This window comes from Microtus oregoni, unplaced genomic scaffold, assembly GCF_018167655.1.
Source record: "Microtus oregoni isolate MIOR12 unplaced genomic scaffold, Mior012 000176F_ref0000478, whole genome shotgun sequence".
NCBI lineage: Eukaryota > Metazoa > Chordata > Mammalia > Rodentia > Cricetidae > Microtus > Microtus oregoni.
In genome coordinates this window covers 321510-343717 of record NW_024544833.1, presented here as the reverse complement: position 1 = coordinate 343717, position 22208 = coordinate 321510, and the positions used below count along the sequence as shown (strand labels likewise).

Here is a 22208-nt window from a genome sequence, read left to right as displayed (position 1 = left end):
CATCCACGTGGGACCTCCACGTGTCTGTGTTTTCTTCCCCGTGTAACGTCTTTACCCTCTAACCCACAGACAAGAAAGCCAGTCAGAAATTAGGAACAACACTGAACACATGTAATTACATGAGCACCGAAAAAGGCCCAGGCTTGGGGAGGACACCTAGGTGAGAGCTGTGGGACAAGAGGACAAAGGCAGCTCAGAAATGCCACGGAGGAAGGCAAAGAGAGGAGGGGAGCCAGAGTAGGTGTCAGGCCAAGGCAGGGAGCACCCTGGTAGGCTGGAAGGGCATAGCCAGGCAGCAAAGGGTGGATAGCATAGTATAGTGTCTTAGGGACATTGGTAAAGAACCTGTCATTCACATTAAGTTCAACGAAGCTCAAAAGTTTTGCTGTTTTATTCTAAAACTCCTTTTTATTTTACAAATTTTCTAAGGCTTAGAATTTATTTTTTATTTTTGTCTTATGTATGCGATGGCTGTTGTGCCTGCATGTCTGTCTATGCACCAAGTGTATGCATAGAGGCCAGAAGAGGGCGACAGGTCCCCTGGAACTGGAGTTAACACCCTGTTGTGTGCTGATATGTGGGTGCTGAGACTTCAACCCAGGTTCTTTGGTGGAGCAGTCAGTGCTTTTAAGAGATAAGCTATCGCCCCAGCCTATATTTTGAAATAAGTTTAGATTTTAAAAATTTGCAAGAGAAAGTAAGGAAACCCCCTATTTATTTACCCCTTCCCTAGTAACCACAGCACAGTATTGAAACAGGAAACTAACTGTACATGGGACTCATTCTATTCCACTTTCACCATCTTCTCATCAGAGGCTCCTCCCAGTTCCCGGGTCTGGTCAGGACACTATTTTACACAGCGCTGCCATGGCTCCCCACTCCCTGACTTCTGTCTTTCCTTGCTTTTCAGAACCATGACACCCAAGCAGCAGTGGGAAGGTGTTTTTTAGACTATGCTCCAGTGTTTACGTTTATTTGCTGTTTTCTAATTATTAGACCAAGGTTATGAGCTTGGGGGAAGAACACCAGCGGTGAAGTGTCCTTGTGCTAGGTTTTGAGGGTGGACCTCTGTCACTTGGCTAAGGCTGTACTTGTGAAGTGGCTCCACAGGGAACTGGCTGGTCCTTCCCCACCCAGACCCCCTTCATTATTCTGTGAGAGGGTGTGAGCTGAGTTTTCTTTGGACCGCCAGCTCACAAAAACGACAAGGGAACTTATTATGAAATCTTGGCCGATAGCTTAGGCTTATTTTCAGTTAGCTCTTGTAACTTAAATTTCTTTCTTTCTTATTTTGTTTGTTTTTGAGACAGGGTTTCTCTGTAGCTTTGAAGACTGTCCTGGAACTAGCTCTTGTAGACCAGGCTGGCCTCGAACTCACAAAGATCCACCTGTCTCTTGCTGGGATTAAATGTGTACACCACCAACGCCAGGCATAACTTATATTTCTATTTATCTATATACTGCCCTGAGGCTTGCTCATCTCATTTATGTAGGTCCGTCCTGCTTTTCTGCTTCCTCTGTCTCTGGCTGGTGACTCTCTGCATCTCTGCCCTTCTTCTCAACCTCCTCTCTGCCCTGAAAATTCTGCCTAGCGATTGACCATTTTGCTTTTTATTAAACCAATCCTAGTGACAAATCTTCACAGTGTGCCAAAAGATTATTCCACAACAGGTGGTAGTCACTCAGTGGCCCACACTCAAGAGGAGAGGGAAATGTAAGATTTAAAGAGGGAAAAAGGGAAAGCCTGGACAAAAAGGTAATGGTCACTATTGAGTGAGAGCCTTAAGTTATACAACCCAGGCAAACCTGTGGTCTGTAAGGACAGCAGTCCTTTCTGCTTCCTCCTGTTGATTTTCTTGGGTATCTTTAAGGTGAATTCCACACCATCCATCTAGGATCTTGTGCTAATTCACATACCATCTGGCAAGTCTTCCTGTGCCCCTCAGTAACATCCTGACAGTGTGTATCCAATACACACACACATAGGGGGCCAACTGCTCCTGGTTTTTGTCACAGGTTTCCTGCAGCAAGGCATGCATAAGGAAAAGGGGTGTGGTCTAGATGAGGCTTGTGTGTGGTCTGGAAAGCAGAGAGAGGGGATGGTGAAGGTATAGAATAAATTAAAAATAAGGTGCTGCATAGTGACTCATAACCACCTACAATTCCAGTTCCAATGAAACTAATGTCCTCTGGCTTCCACAGGTACCAAGCATTCATGTACATAAATACATTATCTATTATCTATTTACATTATTTATCTATTGTCTGTGTGCATGCCTGTGCAGCAGGTGCATATGCACAACTGGTCCTTAGGCCTGAAGAGGGTTTGGATCCTCCTGGACTGGAGTTGCCCATCATGAGGGTACTGGGAATTGATCTTGAGTCCCTGTGCTCTTAACAGCAGAGCCACGTCTCCAGCTTGGACAGTTCCTCTTGACTGTCGACTTGAGATCTGTAAACACAGGGAGATACAGCCCTGTGCATGTCTGCGAGGGTGTTTCCAGAAACAATTACTGAGGAACCAAGACCCACCTTCTAAACAGGTGGCCCAGATTTAAAACAAAAAAAAAAAAAACAACAAAAAAAAAAGTGCCATGGAAAAAGATTACATGGCTTGCCTGCTTTCACTCCTTCACAAGTGTATCTATTAATGCCGCCGCCGCCAGGCTCTTCCATCCTCCGCTACCACCAGAATCCAGCTTCTGAGACTTCTTCAACATCGGGATGGGACTACTAAGGCATTCAGTTTTGTAGGCTGAGCAATTACTCGCTTCTTTGCCTTCCCAGAGTGTACATCGTCATGGTTGAACTACTTAGTCCCTGCCAGGTAGATCAGTAAGTTCCTAGTCCTTACCATGCAAGGCAGCCATTTCTCAGACTCCCAAGACCCTGACCATATCCACTCTGGGTACTGGCCCTTCCATTAGATGGAAGCAGAGGGCTTTAGTCACCCTGAGGTGTGGTGCTTGGAAAATGGCCACTGCAGCAGCCTAGCAGGTGCTGGGAGGGGGCTGCCGATGCTGAAAGGGTAAAGAGCAGTGCTGTGTGACTAGTTTTGTTCTCAGAACTGGCTTATTGATGGGTTCTTAATAGTGTTGTTTATTTCTAATTTTTTGTGTATGTGTGTTCTGCGTGCATCTATCTAGGTTCATACCTAGTGCCAGCAGAGGGCGTCGGTTCTCCCGGAAGCTATGAGCAGCCATGTGGGGCTGGGAACCAAACTCAGGTCCTCTGCAAAACCAAGCACTCTTCTGCTGAGCCAGCGCTCCAGCTTTAATGGGGGCTGCTGGGCTCAGTGGTTGCGACTTGGGTTCAAATCCTGTCTCGTGGACAGTGATCCTGGTTAGAACAGCCCGCACTACAAATTGTCATGGAAGGACCGGTGATGAGGAGCCTCTGAGGACAAAGGAAAGAACCCCCAAAGGCAGTGCTCTCTAGACAGGGTCTAAAACTTTGAAAAGACTTTAACATCTAGTGCACTGACTTTGGAAGACCTTCTCGGTTAAAAATGTCCCGTCTGCCACTTCTCAGTGGTGGGTTGAGGGTGCATCGGTAAATCTACCCATCTGAACCTTGATTTTCTGTCAAAAGTGAGGCCAATTATAACTTTGTTTCAAGACTGTAAACAACAACGTCCCATCTATGCTCCCCAGTGATGCTCTCTGCACTATTTCATCAGGGGCCTGTCCTTACCTGATGCTCCTTAGCAGCATCCAGTCTACAGCAGCTCCAATCGGGATCTCACCCTTTGCTGTGTGGCTGGCACAGAGTCCTCAGTCACCTCCTGCGAATCTCCAGGTCCAGCCAGCAGAGGGGATGTTGGGGGGGGGGGGGGGGGAGGAGCAGGCCGGGAGGAGAGAGGAGTGAGGCTCCAAGCTTGTAGCAGTTACTGTTAGCACACGTGTGGGCACAGGAAGTAGAGCCCAGGGAGTTTTTCAGTCATCTCCTGCTTAATGCATCCAGATGCATCCATAATTAGCCCTTGCCTCTGGCCTCCGGGCCCAGGTGGGCTCCAGCAGGCCGCACTGCCGCCAGACAAGAGGCCTTAAAGAACACCGGGCAGACAATTGGAATGCCATTTATCGTGCGAAACACAATAAAACCCTGAGCTCTCTTCCTGTCTCAGAGACCCATAAATTATGAAAATTATACCTGCCTCGGGCCTTGGACATATTGTTTTATTAAAGTTCCGATGAATAAACTTCAAGTCTCTTAAAAATGTCCTCCCGGCTTTTATCTGGCAGCACCTCCAGTGTGGGGCAGGCTGCCTGGGTCTTTCTTGGGGGTTCATGTTTTGGGAAGCTAAATTCACTTCAAGCTGTGAATTACCTAGGCTAGGTAGACGGCTTAAGAGCTCTGTATACTGGGGGCTCTGGACCAGGGTACCAGGCTGCAGGGGTACAGGGATATATTCTAATGGGTCAGAGATGCCCTCACCAAGCCACGCCCTTTGGGAGGGGGCAGTGCTGGAAAGTGATCTCAGGACCTTCCACATGCCAGGCAAATATGCTAGCACCAAGGCCCAGCCCATTCCTTCTTCGAAGAGTACTGTGTGGTTACAGACGGGAAGTGGGTTGATTCAACTTTTATATTTGGTCACTGGGGCACTTTCCAGCTCCTCCATGCAGTGCTTCCCCAAGTACAGCTGCAGAGGCTTCAATTTAATTTTTACTTTCTGTATGAGTAGCAATTCCACCTAACACCCATTTCTGCATCCCGAAGCCAATAGTATCAGGCAAAAAGTAATGCAGCGAATCACCACTGGGGTCACCCCAAAGCCATTTGTAACTGGGAACTAAGGAGGGCCAAAGCCAGATGGAGGATAGTCTAGCAGTCGTAGAATTCTCTTCTGGAGACTCTCAGCTTCACCTTTCCCCAAAGGCCATTTGGGTGGGTAGGCCTTTAAGAATGTAACTTCAATTGGTGTCTTTGTTATTAACTTCTAAAACCTGACCCAACATAAAACCAACCAACCAATTATGAGGGACTCTGAGGAGTCAAGACTTGAGACACTACTGGGAACCAGAGGGTTACTTCTGTAGAGGTGAGACAGGTCACATGGTTAGGAAACAGAATTTGAGATTATCTTTATTCAAGTCCTACTGTAGATAGGGTTACACTGTAGAATGTGTTTTGTGTTCTTTGGGCAATGACTAGGGGATCCTTGACATACGTTCCAAAGCCTCAATGAGGAACAGGATTGGATTTTACCAAGAATCCTAAATGTCATCATTGTGACCAAGAAAAAACACCAAGGCCAGGAATGGTGACATGCCTTAGGTCCCAGCACTCAGGAGGCAGAGACAGGCAGATCCAAGTGTGACAAGGCACCAAAGGACAAAGACAAGCCATTCTGTGGACAGGAGGCCTTAGAAGTCAAAAGACCTTGAGGTCTCAGTCCAGCACTGGGACCAAAATTTGGTCCCCCCCACACCCCTAGCTTTTCCTAGTTCTCAAACTTCTTATCCGTTTATATTACTGACACACAACGGCCAGGCATGATGACTTTTTTTTTTGGGGGGGGGGGTATTATAAGGCAGGGTTTTTCTGTGTAGCCCTGGCTGTCCTGGAACTCAGATTGCCTCTGCCTCCACTACCTGGCCTAATCACACACTTTCAATGCTAACCTGGGCTAATGGGTTATCTTGACTATCTCAAGATATAGGAAGAAAACCCAAACCTGACAACAGGTGACCCAGGAAAGATTTTTCCAGCACGCGGCATCCGGCAGCTTCACTAGCAGTGCTGCATTCTTCGGTGGCTTCTAGATGACCTTGGAGGTAGGTGAGGGTCGCCCCAGTGTAGACACCCAGCCCATTGTGTGCACGTGTTCGGGTGGCGTGTAGGAGCTTCTGCCGAGGGAGGACGTCAGGCAATGGAAGACGACACAAGAGAATGGCCATCACGTGTATATTTAACAATATATATTTATAGATATCTTCTAGATCAGTACATTCAGTTTGTAACTTGTTTTTTCTTCACAAACAGAAGAACTCTTACAATAGTAGACTTTCTAAAATAAATACTATTAAAATAGAGCTTCAAAATAAATATTTTTTACAAAGGAAACCTTCTGTGGTAACTTGTGGTGGGGTGAAAGGGGCTACAGTGAGGGGGGAAATGAAACAGGAATGTGGTGGAGTGGGCAATGGGGAGCAGCTCTACTGCTGCAGACGTGAAAGCAGCCACGGGACAGCAAGAGAACGCAAGCGGCAGAGTTACCTACAGCAGAAACGGAAACGCAGGATGGACGTGACCTACTCGAAGGCAAGAACCGGGAGGCTGGGGATGCCTCAGATGGTCTAGTAAGTTGTACAGTGCAAATCTGTGCTGCCCACACACCTCAGACATTTCTGGAGACCAGGCTGCTTCAAAGTGATGACCTGGGTTTCAGCCCAGACCAAGTTTGCATGTGTTGCTCCTTTGGGGTTGTGATCCAGGTGGGCCCCACCAATGCAGCCTGCCCGACCTCAACAAACCCACCTCCTGTGTCTGTGAAGTACCCAAGGCAAACACTGAGGACTGTTCTTTCCCCACAATGCACAAACCAAATAGCCAAGGTACTTCTTAGGAAATATCTTACATGCCATCCTCAACTGCCACCCAATCCCAAGTCTAGAAATGGGAACCAGCTAGAACTTTTGAAGAGCTAGGACCCAGCCAAACAACCTGCTAATGACAGCAAGTCACCAGGCTGAAGCAGCTACAGAAATGTTTAGTGTTTGCAAGAGCCTGTACTCCTGGGAAGGGGTGGGGACTCTACAGCTACACTACCACTTTTCTGTTCTGTGTTCTTTCCCGCTTGTAGGTGTTTGCAGAGAAACGAAACAAAAACTAAAAAACAACAGAGCTGAGGAAATCAAGGCTGTTCCCCTCACCCCTTCCCTTTACCACCAAGCAAGTGGGCCCCAAGGCAAACTCCTGGGGGGAGGGGGAGTTTTGTAGACATCCTTCACAAGCCCAAACAAGATGGGGGTGTGGAAATAAAAAGGCAAACCAAAACCCATAAAAATCCGTGTTTACAGCTATGTACACAAAGTAAGGGCTGGAGAGGGGTTGCCAGGAAACAGGGTCTGTGTGGTAGAGCATCAGTATGTATGTAAGTGTAACACGTGCATGTGTGTATACACGGTGTGTAACTCAACTGTCCACAAGAGGTGTACAGACCAAGATCACCAAAGTGCAACTTGCCACTGGGTTAGCTATCCTGTGGACACAGATTGGGGGGAGGGACCCTGGACAAAGCTCCCAGGTTTTTCAGGAAGGGTGCTCGTGTATGCTACCATTTTGGGGGCTTCCCTCCACATACCTCATCTGAGGAAAACATCCACAGCCCCTTCAGTAAGCTTCTAATACATTCAATTAGTGTTAAGTGGTTGGCTGAATGTGTTTCTATCTTTCCTTCCGGTCTGTGCAAGAACACTGCAAGCAACTGTGGCAAGGGCAGCTATACGGGTTAGCCATAGAGAATGAAGATGCAATATTTTATACTTGCCTTTTACAAGCCAGTAAATGTTACATAAATAAAGCTGAAAATAAAACCCTCCCTTTTTCCAACCAATAAATACCTATGGTTACAGTTAACTTATTCTAAATCATAAGGTGTTACTACTAGTTTCCAAGGTAGGGGTGGGGGTGAATCCTTGAGAAAGAGCATTAGGTACAAGCCACTCATAGCTACCTGCCTGCTCGCCTCCTTCCTGGGGGCAGCTCTGGTCCCACATGGAAGAGCCAGAGATGCCACACACGATTTCTGCCTAATGCTTTCCCAATTTCACCTGGGGCATCTCTTCTGACCCAGGCCATTTCTCACATCATCAAGAGGCAGGGACAGGGACAAAATACCACACAAAGCAAAAACCCCACACAAAGACTGGGGGCAAGGACCAGAGACACTATAGCTTTTTGCATGCAACAAGTACCTACCCACTGGACGTGCTGCACTTTCTGGGTCCTTTAGCACCGTGAGAGAAAGAGTTGCTACGTCTTTGGGGGCTGTCGGGAGGGGTGGGGGTTGTGCTGCGCACAAAAGTGGGGCTCAAATCCAGTCACCCCCTCCAGAGAACTGCTCCCCACCCACTCTGGGCTCCTCTGACTTCCCCACCAGGGCCTCCTAACACTAAAATAGACTCTGTTCATCCTCTCTCTATTTACATTAAAGACAGACACATCACTATACACAAAGGCTATGACAGCAAGCAGCAGAATCAGAAGAAAACCCAAACCCAGCTCGGCTCAACTGTCATTCTGCCAATGGGAGGTGCGGCCTCTTCTCTGCCATTCCTGACGGGCAGGGGAATTATGCTCCTTGAGGTTGTTTGCCCCCAGATTTTAAATCAGCCCTTCCTGGGGGTGGCCCAAAAAGAAGCAAGTTGTTGTATTATTATTGTTTAAACACCATTAGCATCTAGTTTAATTAAACATATAAAAACATCGTGACTGGATCCAGAGACCACAGCCTCAGACTCATTGGCAAAATGATATTTGGTCTCACTTGCGTCACCCAGGGCCCTCTTAACTCAGTGAGTTTCTGCAAAGAATCTGAGTAGAGAGAGCTCGGGACACAGAGCAGGCAGGCCAGTCTGTGACTCAGTTAAGAAGCAGAGGACGGTGTGATGAGTGGACACCCCCAAGTTAGTGACTGAAGCTAGGAGGAACACACTGCCCAGCGGCTCCTGCTGCTCCAGGGTGATTCTGTTCTCAACTGTCAAGTACATACAGCAGGAATTGCTACGGTGCACCTTCCCAAGAGGCCAAGGCCGACAGGCACGGACAGAGGAAGGAAAGGTAGAAGTCAAGGCTCTGAGGGTCTTCCTTGAGGAATCCCACTTTCCGTGAGCTGTTCCTCCCAGCTAGGAGGCTCCAGCAGGAGCCAGAGACAATGACAAAGTGGAAGGGAGAGACTGAGGGGCTGGGAAGGCCATCAAGGGGCCAAACTTCCAGATTGTGTCCACATCTTCTGAAATGGGAAGAAATCACATCCCAAACCACCACACCCCGATGCTGTCACTGTTGCTTGACATGAAAGTTTCAAGAACACGAAAACCCCAGAGTACATCTTCATCCTTCTGGGGACTCCAGGCTGGGTGGTAGTGGTCTCTGCCTGTTTGTTCTCAATCTAGAGTTTAGGAGAGGACAGATGAGTACAGTCAGCCTCAGGAGACTGGCAGGAGGGACCATGTTTCCAAGGGCAGTGCCGAGTTTTCATCCAAAGTGTCAGAAAGGCTTGTCAGACCTGCTGACCTTGGTGTCGCCACTGGCTGCCTTGCAGATGACGCTGTTCGTGTGCTTGCAGCGGCAACCAGGGCGTCTCAGACGGTCATAGCCGCGCTGGGCCAGCTTGACACAGCCTGTGGCCGGCAGGTAGCACAGCAGACACGGCAGCACCAGAGAGAGGGCACCCATGAAGGACCAGCGGGCGCAGCAGTTGGAGCGGGAGCAGGAGCAGGGATGGTCAGCGCAGGAGCCCTCATCATCCTCATTGGTGCAGTGGTAGAAGATGCCCTGCACCAAGCACATACATGTACCATAGTTGACCAGGGTCTGGGCCGAGCACAGGCACTCCTGGTTGCAGACCCAGCAGGAGGGCAACGTCCGAGGGGCCGCACATTCCTTGCATTTACACTTCCCACAGGCCTCACACAGCAAGAAGTGCTTGTCTAGCTCTGGCGGAGCTGCTGGGCCCTTGAGGTCCAGCGGCTTACAGTGGACCACCTTGGGCTGGAGGCGCACGGCCCTGGGTGAAGCCTGCTCAGCTACTGGTGGTGGAGCCATATGGTCGAGGAGCCTCTGGTCTGAGGAGGTGCTGCTGCTACTGCTGACAGAGCTGGGTCGACCGCTGAAGGAGATCCAGTGGTGAGTGACATCCTGGTCACAGCGGGCAGGTGTAGGGGCCAGCTCTGGGACCCCACCCCGGGTCCGCTTGGGACCCAAGGTGGGGGCCAGGCTAGGGTTGTCTATGTAGTCATTCTCCACGTGACTGGTCTTCATCTGGTCGATGGGTAAGATGGTAAGTGGGTGTTGGAGCCGGCTGTGGGGCACTCGGCTGTCGAGGAGAGGCTGCACCATGGCGGAGCTGGGAGTCAAAGGGACAGTACTCTGTGGGACCGGGCGCTCCATGAGGCTGACGGTCCTGGACTGCACCAATGGACAGGCTTCTAGGGGCCCTGAGAGAGAGAAAGGAAAAAAGAGAAAATGGATTCCCAGCATCAATACATGGCCTGTTAATACTCTCCCCTCAACCTTCTATCAGGCCTTGGGAGTCTAAAATGAAATGGGAACCAAATTTCTTCAATGAACTTCCTAGTAATTCCCAAGGCTTAAATTGTCAATAATGAGAAAAATACTGGTAGAAGTAACATCTCTTAGGCTGAGGTACAACTTGGTGGAAGACAGCTTTCCTAGCACGCTTCACAGGTTCTGGCTTTGGTTACCAGCATCACCGGGTGGGGTAAAGGGTGGGTCAGCCAGGCATGGTGGCATATGCCTATGATCCCAGAATCTGTGAAGATGGAAACAGGGAGACAGCTGTGAATTTGAGACTAGCCTGATCTACAGAGCGAGAGCCTGTCTTAAAACAACAGAACACTTTAGGCCTAATGGCGTTGATTGTAAACAAGTTACAACTTCTTTTAAAATTATTATTAATTATTTATTGGTTTTTTTTTTTTGAGACAGAGTTTCTCTGTGTAGCTCTGGTGCCTGTCCTGGAATTAGTTCTTGTAGACCAGGCTGGCCTTGAACTTACCGAGATCTGTCTGGCCCTGCTGGGATTAAAGGCGAGCGCCACCACTGCCCAGCTTAAAATTATTTTTAATGTATGTGTAGGTCAGGGGACAAAACTTCTGAGGGAACAATCAGTTCTCTCTTCTTCCACCTTCATGTGTGAAAATGATTGATCATAGGTCCCCAGTATTGTGAACCTGTACCAACTGAGCCATCTCACTCCCGAGTGTGTGTGTATGTGTGTGTGTGTGGTGGTGGTGGTGGGGGGGATCGTGGCAGGTGAAGGGTCTCACTGTGTAGTCCTGGGCTGGCTTTGAACTCATGGAGATTTGCCTACCTCTGTAGTAGTAAGCATTAGGATTATGCCTTAATTTTGGGGCTGTAAAAAGGGGTTCTTGCAAGGATTAAGGGAGAAAACACACACCTGATACCTGCACACAGCCAGGCACACAGAAAGCACTAAATAATTCGTCACTACCTCAAAATACAACCACTTTGACGTCCTACGTAAGCATTTCCCAGTCCTGGAGGAACCATCCCAGGCACTGAGGACTGCGTACGTGGTCAATACAACAGTTCCTGTGTGCTCCCCCGAGTTCATCAGCTGGATAAAGAAAGAAGAGAAGGGCTGCATCTGACGCCTGCTCATCCAGGACATCAACCTATTACTCCTGCTTCCAAGAACAGCAACCTCCGGCAGTAGATAAGCCCTGGGTAGGTGAGCTCCCGACAACTTGCATGGGAAATCCTCTCAAGGGGCACTCACATCACCCATTTCCAAGTGCTGAGCCGAACATTCAGACTAAATGCTATTTACTAGAATAGCTAAGGCAACCCTGGATCAGTTTCTAATTTCACTGAGAGAGTGCAATTTTAAGTTGGCATCCGGCCAGAGATTCAACGGCAGCGCCTGACACGGAAACCCAGGAAGTCACTTAAATCAAAGAGCGGAAACGGCTTGGTTCAAATTTAGAAAGTGCACATTGTTTTCTATTAGAAGTGCCATTTCCTTGCCTGCTGACCTTTACGTTTGGAATTCGGACGGGAGATCAATTTAAAGAAATAGCAGCAGAAGGCCAAGACCTCTGTTCAAAGGAGACAATTTGGAATCCAAAGGAAGAGAATACACTCTGGGAAGATTCCACAAAGAACTTCAAGGGACTGGGGGAGGGAAAGACGGAGCAGGGGCAGAGGAGTCCTCATTAAGACAGCACACACTGAGGAGTGTCTGTTAAGAGTGGTGTTTCTGTAAATGCCTTCTCAAGATGCTAATGACAGCTCCTGTCTCTCAACTAAGTTTATCTTGCATCAAAGGTGTTGCCAAGGGGATGCGAAGTAGGTTTCTAGTTCCGCTTACACCCCCTTGCTGGGACTGTTAAGTCCATCTCAGTATCACAGAGAGTGACACTTGGCTCCCTGTATGGTGAAGTGTTTGCCGTGGTGGAGGGAGGAGGCTGATGGGACTCACAACTATGCTTGCCCCGGCTTGGAGACAAGGGATTGGTTACAAATAGCTGAAGCGTTTTCTTGGATGCTTGCTTCTAGTCCGCATGAAATAAACAGCTAGCTCTAAATAGAAGGTTCGTGAAAGGGAGAGAAAGAAGAATATCCACAGCATTAGTCTGCGCAACATCTATGCTGCTAAATGCAAAAAACATCACATCTTGGGCTGGAGAGATGGCTCAGAGGTTAAGAGCATTGCCTGCTCTTCCAAAGGTCCTGAGTTCAATTCCCAGCAACCACATGGTGGCTCACAACCATCTGTAATGGGACCCTCTTCTGGCCTGCAGGCATACACACAGACAGAATATTGTATACATAATAAATAAATAAATAAATATTAAAAAAAAAAAACATCACATCTTTCCGAGTAGGGTCAGTCACCAGAAAGTTCCCATTCAAACTATTGTCTACACTATTTCCCTGTCTGTCTTGGATAAAGTCTACATAGTGGCAGGGGCCACAATGTTCTTTTCAGTGAAATCACAACATTATTTTACAAAAAAAAAAAAAAAAAAGAAAAGAAATTTTTTTTTTGAGGCATGATTTCACATTTCATCTTAGGCTGACCTGAAGCTTACTTAATATATTAGTTATTACTACCGAAGCCCTTATTCCTTAGCTTCCCAATTGCTACAATTAAAGGAAAGAGCCACCATGGGCAGGCAGTTCAGCTCACCTCTGAGTGAGTTTGTTTTAACCAGACGGCAGGCCTTCCAAAGAATGGTCCCTTGTCAAGGCAGCTTCAGGTGAACTGTTGAGGCCAAGGCCGTATAGACACATCCTGGAGAGCATCTTCTCTCTAACACTACCTTTCAGCTAATAAATTTGTTCCAAGAAGTTCCCAAGGCCTTGCCTCTAGAAGAATGGCAAGTTTGGAGTCACCCGACCAGTCTAGTTAGAAGCCCCAACTTCCAGTCCTTTCTGGGGTCTTTGGTTAAAGGAAACATCGTTACATTGGCATAATATAAAGTGTCACAGATAAGACTTGCAGGTGCTAGCCAAGGGAGTGTCTCAGCCAGAACCTTCCTCAGTGGACAATGACAGTATGAGCCCAATTTCAGAAAGCCCTACTTGCCAACAAATTGCCTGTGGAAGTTTCACGTAGCTACATATTAACTCCTGTAGCTAGGGTTTTATCTCAGGACCAAGTGCAGGGCTGACCAAGGCCTAGAGAAAGGAGAGGTACTCTAAAGCAGGGGGGCGAACTGACTGCACACTCTATTTTGCCAAGCAGACTACCGAGACTCTAAAAACAGCTGCATTTCTTGCAGATGAAGCAAAAAGCGTTAGGCAACTTTCAAGGATGTTTAGCAGGCCTGGGAGCCAGCAAGCAGACTCTCCAAATCATGCAAAAGCCCCATCAGCAAGCTAGTTTGGAGCAGCCACCGGAGGCAGTGAGGCTACTGCCCCATCACCCTCCAGAGGCAGCTGTCAACATCTGGGCTAGTAAATGAGGCCAGCCTAGAGAGTGAGGATCTCGGCCCCCAATGACTCAGCTCTCTCAGGACACAAGCACAGCTGATGCTTCCAGGCACCATCTCAGAGCGCCAGTGCCCCCACTTGCTTAGGCCTGCCCCGGACCTCGCGAGCTTCTGCTGAATTGCCATGGCTGAAAAAGAAAAACAAGTTCCTAAACTGCCTGTATGGTAACCCCTCAGCACAATTCCAGGTCTATTCCCTGCCCAGAAAAACAAAAAACAAAACAAAAAAAAAAAAACCCCTAAGTCTGAGTTCCATTTCCAAGATCAGTCTCCACCCCAGACAGTTCTACCCCTCAGTTTGCACATCCTTGCAGGGGTTAAGAGCACTTTAATAGGTACCCTCTGCTTCTCCTCCAAGGAAGGAAGAGATTTATATAATATAAATGGGACAGGAGGCTTTGCCTCAGTAAGCTGCTGGAAAGAGCTTGATGGTCAATTTGGAAGATTCTGGAAGTGAGGCCAACCCTGCACTTAGCCTAGGAAGTACCTCACAGTCGGATGATTAGCATAAGGAACTTTCACTCCCCCCTCCAACAACAACAACAGCAGCAATAATAATAGCTAGTTACTACAAGTGACTAAAGAACACTTCTTGGTGTCAGGCTCTCTGCTGCACCAACACCTTAGGGAAGCGCTCCCATTCTGGAGATAGAAATGAAAGCGCAGGGCTGGGGAGATGGCTGGTCAGCACAGTGTTTGCCTCGCAAGCAGGAGGACCTAGGTTCTGATCCCCAAAGCACAGCTGTCACATTTGTAACCCCAGGGTAGGGGAAGTGGGGACAGGAGGATCCCCACAGCTCACTGGCCAGTCACGCCATCAGTTCAATGAAAGACCCCATGCCCATCTCCATAGGTAAGGCAAAGGGACTGGAGAAACAGCTTCCTCACTAAGAGTTCTTGCAGGTCTTGGGTTTAGCCTCCAACACCCACACGATGGCTCACAAATCATTCATATGGGGAAATCCGATGACGATCTCTCCTGGTCCCCATGAACGTGCGTCTAGTATACATGCGTGTAGTGTAAGTATATACATGCATACCGACTCCCCCCGCCCACATACACACACGGGCAGGGAGGCACTTGAAAGCACAAAGATTACAGAGGTAGAGCAAGAGGCATGTGTTCACAACAGGACTCCTCTCTAACATGGACCACTGTGACCAAAACAGACATGGAGCCCTACCTGGCAATGATTTGAGGATGCTTTCCCTATCCACAGGGACTCATGAAGAAGTATACAAGTACCAATCATCTTCCTGGCCACAGGCCCTTCAGCAGCCCAACTCCACCCCATTAGCCACCAGCTGTGGTAGAGTGGGGGGTGGGGAGAGGTTCAGTAGCAGATAAATAACTCCAGATAGTTCCTGTCACTTTGTCCCTCTTTTCCTAAGGGTTTTCATCAATACCCCATGGATTTCCCTTACAGAATTTCACTGTAACAGACCTTAAAGAAAAGGAAATCCTGGTGTGACAGGGATTCCCTCCCTAACAAGCTCAACTCTGGGGTTCCTGGGGCATCTCTGACGATAGAGTGCAGGTATGGAGGGAAGGGGAAGGAAGGGGAGAGGCCAGGAGCAAGGAGATGGTGAGGCTGATGGTTCAGCAAGCTACCCACCCCACCTCCTTCCCACCACAGTCCCTAGATCTGCTGCTGCTGCTGGGTCTGGCGGCCCGGAGCCGCCTGTCTTGACCCTCACTGTCACTTGTACCTGCGGGGAGGGAACTGGACACAGGCTGTGCGAAAAGAATCAAGATGCAAAGTTAAACGTCCAAAGCCCCTGACCACCCTTACCTTGATTTCCCCTACGAAGGGAAGCTGGGGAATAGTGGGAAAACCTGCTGGTTGTACTTTAAAATCTACAAGTCAGTGAACGACAGTCTGGCAAGAAGCTCGGTTGCAATGAATGGGCAGTTTCTGTGCTGTCCATTCAGTCTTAGCGGGCTCTTCCACAGAAGGCTCGTTAGGCTGCCAGAGAGCCTGCCCACCTCTCGGCAACACCACTGCCTGGTCCTTTGTGTCGCTAACCCAGTTTAGTTAATTAAGCTATAGCCAGATGATGACTTATTGCTTTTAAGACCCTTAAGGGAAGGGGGGGGGGTAGGGAAAGCCAGGGACTTCCCCCTGGGTCTTATGGGGGAAGCCAATTTGTGAAGCCCATAGGAAGGAAGCAGAAAGTCTCTGGGCGGCTCAATTTGTTTGAGGACACACCCTTACCCACTCCCTACTTCACTAGCACTAGAGAGCTCACAGCTGGCCCTGTCAGGGATCACCAAAGGAAACAGTGCCCCGGTTTTCAGCCCCCTTTTCCTTCCCTTGTATCTGGGCAATTTTAACCAGCTTCAAGCTTCTGCGCTTTGCTGTGTGTATACCCATATACTTGTCTGCCCAGTAGCCCATTACGAGGGATCAGATGCCAAGTCACAAAGGAGGGAAACAGAACAGATGGGGCCTGCTAACCAGCAGCACCGCACATTTGAACGGGCCAGGTCAAAGTGTAGAATGTGACCAAAAGCCTGCAGACTCCCAACCCCCGGGAAGGCTTCTTTTTAGACGTCATCAACGCGATCTTAATGTCTCCCAAACCCTCCACCAAGAAACAAAACTGACAATAGATTTTTAGCTTCCTCTTGGGAATTTAACAGGAAATGACTTCCCCCTTTCCCAGCCAGAAACAGACTGACAAGGAAAAATACACCCCTGCAACTGGCCACCTGCCCCAGGGCCCCCTTCCCTCCTCCGCTAGACCTAGAACATCTGTGGCTCTCTGCGGAGTCTTGCTTCCCCACTTCCTCCACCGACTAGAGACCCTTCCTTGGAAAGATCAGCCCCCATCACAGCTGAACAGTGGGGCCTCTTAAGCTTGGCCACAGGTCGTGGACACATTCCCCAACCTAGTCAGCTGCCCAGATCTGCAGGGTAACCCAGTGAGAGCCAAGAGTACCCCCACCTTTTTAAATCACGCAGCACCCTGTACTTCCTGTGCCTTTTATTCAAAGGGTCTTTAAAACCAGACCCTCCTCCTAAGAGCACAAGATTAACAGCGAGCTTACCAAAGTCGAGCCTGGTGCTTAGCAGCCCTACTACTGGCTGTCCCTGGTCTCTCAGGTTCTTGGAGAAGTTTGTTCACCAAGACCCATGCTTACCAGCCCTCGTCTGCAGGATTAGTCGATGTCTCCTTACAAAAATTGATTGCCATGATTCACTGTGTTATTTAAAAACACTGTTGTAAATTGGGTATGGTGGAGCCTGCCTGTAATGTCAACACTCCGGAGGCAGAGGCAGGAGGATTGATCCAAGTTGGAAGCCAGCTTGTGTACACAGGGAGTTTCAGGCCAGTCAAGACCTTGTCTCAACAAACAAATAAAAGCCCTCTCGTTGCTCGGCAAGGTTTGCATTTGCAAACCTAGCAGAGGCAGGGAAATTAAGAACCTCAAAGTTGACCGTCGGTGGTGCATACCTTTAATCCCAGCACTGGGAAGGCAGAGGCAGGTGGATCTCTTTGAGTTGGAGACCGGTCTGTGTGGGTCTATACAATCAAGTTACAGGGCAGCCCAGACAAACCCTGTCTCAAAAAAAAAAAAAAAGCCACGTTTATGGGGTTGGAGAGACGGCTAAGGGTTAAGAGCACACACACACTGACTGGTCTTTCAGAGGACCCGAGTTGAAAAGCGCCAGCTTAAGGCAGCTGTTCCAACGTTAGCCTGTGACTACAGCTCCACAGGCACCCAATGCGGGACTTCTGTGGGCAACTGCGTTCACGTGGAAGTGTGCATGCATGCACATGATTTACATACACAACAATTAAAATAAAAACTTAAAAGAGCTCAGGGCTAGTGTCTACAAGAAAAAAACACTGTTTCATTCAAAACCAGCAAGCCAGCTAGCCAGCCAACAACAAACCTGTTCCGTCTACTCTCCAAATGTCCTAATAGGTCGAGTGGTTGGCCGGAAGCCTCCCTCGGCTAGGCACAAGGAACGCTGTTCTTGGTTCTACCACAGGACAGACACCCTAGATTCAGAACCAAATTAAACCCCAAAGAGGGCCTTTTCTTCTTAGGCCATCCTGTAACCAACAATCAGGCCTTATCTAACACGGGTTTTAGGGAAAATGTTAGTGGGCACAGCTACACAGTCTTTAATCCCAACACCTGGGAGGCAAAGGCAGGTGGTTCTTTTTGAGTTCGAGGCCGGCCTGGCCTACAGAATGAGTTCCAGGACAGCCAGGCTACATAATGAGATCCTGCCCCTAAAACAAATTAATTTAAAAATGTTATAGGAGTCCAAAACAGGGCAGAAAGTTGCCACGGTGAGTGGAATTTAAGGTCCTTATGCATGACCCAGAGTGACACTTCAAAAGCCAGTGTTAGCTGGGTTTTGTCTCTTCCCTTGATTTTGGATCACTTATTTGCCTTCATTTGTTTTCTGTTGTTTTAGAAAGTCAGCCAAACCTCTGGGCACATACAGTGCTAAGTTCGCAAGATAGTGAAAAAGACGCATGAACTGGGCAAAGGGTGATTTCCAAATTGCCAACTCTGGAACGTGAGACAGGCAAAAAGGACGGTGGATGCCCAGCCTGCCATCTGCCCTGAATGGATCCAGTCTGTGTTGTCTCCTCCCACCAACCTGAACTGTGGTGAGGCTACCATTTCAGAGGGAAATGTGGAAAAGGTTGTGGGATCCAGCAAGAAGGATGAATGTCCCAGAAGGGACTCCTGAACTCAGCTCTAAATTCCTGATGAGATATAAGCAAGAGATTAAAGCCCCTCCACCTAGCTGTACACTCAGGACTGCAGCAATCTAAATGCCCACCAACATGGTTCACCTGCGCAAGGATGGGGAGGATTTTCCTGGAGCAAAGGGACCCTCCCAAAGAACTGGAAATAGAAAAAAAAATGTAACCTCAGGGGTGTCAACCCTCCAATTTTTCTTTCAGAGAAAGCCTGAGCAACTACAGTCCTTTCCTTTGCCGGACGCCCCCAGATCTGCAACTAAAGTGGGGTTAGAAGCAGAAAATCTCAGATGTTTGTGCTCCGTGTGTGAAGATTCTGGAGAACTCCAAACATTGTGAAATCCAGCAGCGCAATATTGAGTAGGGCCTTGGGCCAGACGGAACTTATTAAGAGATTGATAAAGCCCTATTTCCCAACTGCTCTAGGTCTCACCTTCCAGCTTTGTGCTGAGTAGAGGCCTGTCACGAAGGCTGCAGCCCTGGTCACCTACATAGTGGATATGCCCGAGCTCTTGCCCTCCCCAGATTCCCTTGCCTCCCCCTCAAAATGGGGGAGAATCACATCCCTGGTTGGTGACATTAAAGAGACTGCCATTGCATTGCGTCTGAGGACCCCAAGCAATCCTTGCAGCGTCGCAGGGTTCCAGGAAGCCTCCCTGCGCAGTAGGAGGCCTTCTGCCCTGAGCCAGGCCTGACAATATGGATGCCCAGCCAGCAGCTTTCCCCTCTACACCTCACGCAATTCCCTCCAGCCCATGTCGCCTAGAACGCCATCCCTTAGCTCTTCAAATCATGCAACCATCTTTCTGTTTCTAGTCTCCTCCTCTGCCCACAACCCCCAGTCCCCAATCAAAAGAATTGAGAAACCGTCTTCTTGCCCAAGAGAAGCTACTGTAAATGCTTTTTGATCGTCTGCTTTGAGGGGGAAACTGGGCACAGCCGTGGCCCCAGTGATGGAGCCAAGCTCCAGCTGCCCGGGTTGGCCAAGTCCGTCCTCCCCCTTCCCCCCGTGGCCCCGGCGACTCCAAATTTTTTTAGAACATACCATCTCTATCCTCTATTCTCCGTGTTGTTATCAAGTCTGGTACCAACAAGGAGGGAAAGTGGGCACCTTATCTCTCCTACGCATGCAACCTCTTCCTTCAGCTCCCACACGCCCGGCGTTATGTAAACGCACCTTCAGCCCCCACCACAGCCTTAGCGAGAGGCCCAGGGGCTCTGGGAACTGGAAAAGATTGATGCCTGCGAATACGGGGGCACCGGGTGGCCAAGGAGCCTCGGGCCCAGAAGAGGCTAGGGAAAGAAGAGGCAAGGCAGTTGCACAGCATAAAATGAGGCAGCCGAGCAAAGGTCAGACGGTCTGGAACCGCCTAGCCAAGGAGAGGGAGCAAAAAAGCTTCAGTCCTTGGCCGGCCCCATGCTGACCATCCAGTGGAGAGGCATAGGAGAGGAAACCTAGTCCGCCACAACTCGGAACTGGTAAAGAAAAAGCTACGTCGAGCATAGGCCCCTGAGGAAAGGCTGGGAAGACCTACGGCAGAGCTGGCACCGTGGGCACGGAGCCCGGGGGTGGGCGAGCCGCCCAAACCTAGGGCGCCCCCAAGTCCCAACCGGTTGCTCCAAAGCGAGCCCGGGGCTGCGGGTTCCAGCGTTCAAGGAGAGCAGTGGCAGAAGAGGCCAGGCCAGAGGCAAACTCCCCGAACACTAACAAGGTTTCCAGAGTCACAGAGGGCGCGGAAGCTCGACTTGGCAATGCCTAGGGTCGGCAACGGCAGTGCCAGGCAACGAACACCCCTAGCACCGTGCCGGCCGGGTGCGCCTGGTAGCTGCGGCGTACCGCAGGGACTCGAGGAGGCGCAGACCGAGGGAAGGAACACCAAAGCGGCTAGAAATAGCGTACTATTGGCCCCAACCCGAGGGGAGCCGCGTCACGGTACCGAAGGGGTACTTTCGGATCTCCAAACCGGCTATGGACTTACTTTGAGGAGCTGTAGAGTCACAAGCATCGCTCCACGTCTGTGTAAATCCCCGAACCCAAATGGGTCAGTCGCTGTTGTACTCGCAGACGCCAGTCAGAGGAGCCGGTAAGGCTCCTTGAGTCCTGCAGCGCAAGCTCCGCCGCTGTCAGCTCAGCTCGCTGCCTCGGCGGCGATGTTGCAACCCTTGCCTGGGAAAATGGCTTTTTTATGAATGGGAGGGCAGAGAGCTCCACTGCGCACGCGCGCCGCCCGCGATTCTATGAATGGGTGGGCACAGGCGACCCTGTGCGCGCATGCGCTGCGGTTTTTTTTCTTTTCTTTTTTTTTATGAATGGGGGGCCGGAAAAGAGCTTAACCCGTGATTGCTGGGGCCGGTTGTTGCTCCTCCAGGGGCCGTCGTTCTTTTACAAAGAGGGGTGGAGGTTGTTGTTCCTTTTTTTTTTTTCTTTTTAATGAATGGAGGGCGGCGGCGACAGCTGCAGCTGGCTCAGCTGCGTGGGTTGTACCCTCCTCCCAGCCTGCAAGAGGAGGTAAAGGCCACCTTCACGCCACTGCGGGCTTGGGCAGGAACCGTCGGTGTGACTAGAGGGTGGGGGGCGCTGCGGCCTCGGGATTCTGGGCCCAGAGCGGGGTGGGGGAGGACACACCTCGATCAGCATATCTCTTGTCGCCGCAGGCGATGGGGAGGGGAAGCGAGAGGACCCCTACTGGGAACCTTCTTCTTTTCAAGATCAGTGGCGCCTGGGGACGTCGGGGGCAGGGACCTTCCAGCCGCATTCGCCAAAAATTAAGAAAATGTCTTTGTCTATTTCAAAAAAGGGTAGGGTGGGTGTTGCTGAGTGCGTCTGGCTCTCTTTCTAAGTGCAGACCACTCCTCCTCCCATTTCTTGGGTGTGGACAGTATCTGGGCCGAGGCCTCTTCCGGCTCCAATACCCCCCGGGGCGATTCTGTCCACTCAGCCAGAGGCCTGGCCCTCACCTCTCAACCCCGCCTCTCTCCCGCCCCAGAGTAATGTCCGCAGTGCCCCGGGCTTCCGCCCGCCCTCTGCTGCCCTGGCTAGGTGCCCCTTTCACTACTCGCGCCCTTGTCGTTTTCCAGTCCTAAGAAGACGCTAGCCTTTGTAATCTTGCGGCCCCGTGCCTTTTGTTGCAGAAGGCAGTTTTCCCGATTGTTCCTTCTAAAAAAGAAAAGGGAACAGTGGTGAACTGGCCAGGTGGATGGGTGGAGCAGGCCTTGGCAGGATGCTGCTGGGGTGGCCACGATATTAAATAACAGGACTCTTGAGCCTCACAGAGAATGGAAATGGCCGGAGAGCCGTTCTTTGATGGGGGGTGGGGGGAGAAGCCGGTGAAAAGAGAAGCCCCTCCATTAGGCCTGACTCCTGAAGTTGGGCGCTCCAGCATCAGGCCCAGCTCCGCCCAGTAACCGGGAAGTCTGTAGTCTCCTTGGAGCCTGGAGTAGGGGTGGCTTTGATGCCGGCGAGGTACATCTTGCTGGTGTTTAGCCTTCATGGGTTGTGAGGCTATCTTTTTCCTCCTACGCCATCATAGGGCTGTGCTTGGCTGTTGTCGGAGGAACCAATAGCCCACGGGTGAGGTCTGGCTTGGGGCTGGGGCTCTGTCAAAAGCCGTTAGGACTGCTCAAGGTCATTGTGTCCTAGCATAAAAATCCTTCTCGCCGCTCGGACTCACGTCTCAGAGATTACTCAGTTCATGGAGCTAGAACAGACTATTCCCACGGACCCTCAACCTCCACCCAAAGCCAAGGAGGGAGAACTTAGGGACTTTC

At 50.0% G+C, this 22208-nt stretch overlaps 1 protein-coding gene across 3 annotated transcripts; it reads right to left on the bottom strand.

The window, feature by feature from the left end:
* Positions 1-5911: 5911 nt before the first annotated feature.
* On the bottom strand, positions 5912-20943 carry LOC121445339 (protein sprouty homolog 4). Of its 3 annotated transcripts, none has more exons than XM_041647422.1 (2): positions 20420-20943; positions 5912-10166 (listed from the first exon to the last, which is right to left on the bottom strand). In XM_041647422.1, exon 2 carries the CDS (start codon positions 10117-10119, stop codon positions 9217-9219), a length of 903 nt encoding a protein of 300 aa, XP_041503356.1. In that variant the 5' UTR covers positions 10120-10166; positions 20420-20943; the 3' UTR covers positions 5912-9216. The 3 variants fall into 3 exon arrangements, with proteins under 3 accessions (XP_041503356.1, XP_041503357.1, XP_041503358.1); XM_041647423.1 differs by lacking the exon at positions 20420-20943 and adding an exon at positions 19486-19591; XM_041647424.1 differs by lacking the exon at positions 20420-20943 and adding an exon at positions 12905-13023.
* Positions 20944-22208: the final 1265 nt, after the last annotated feature.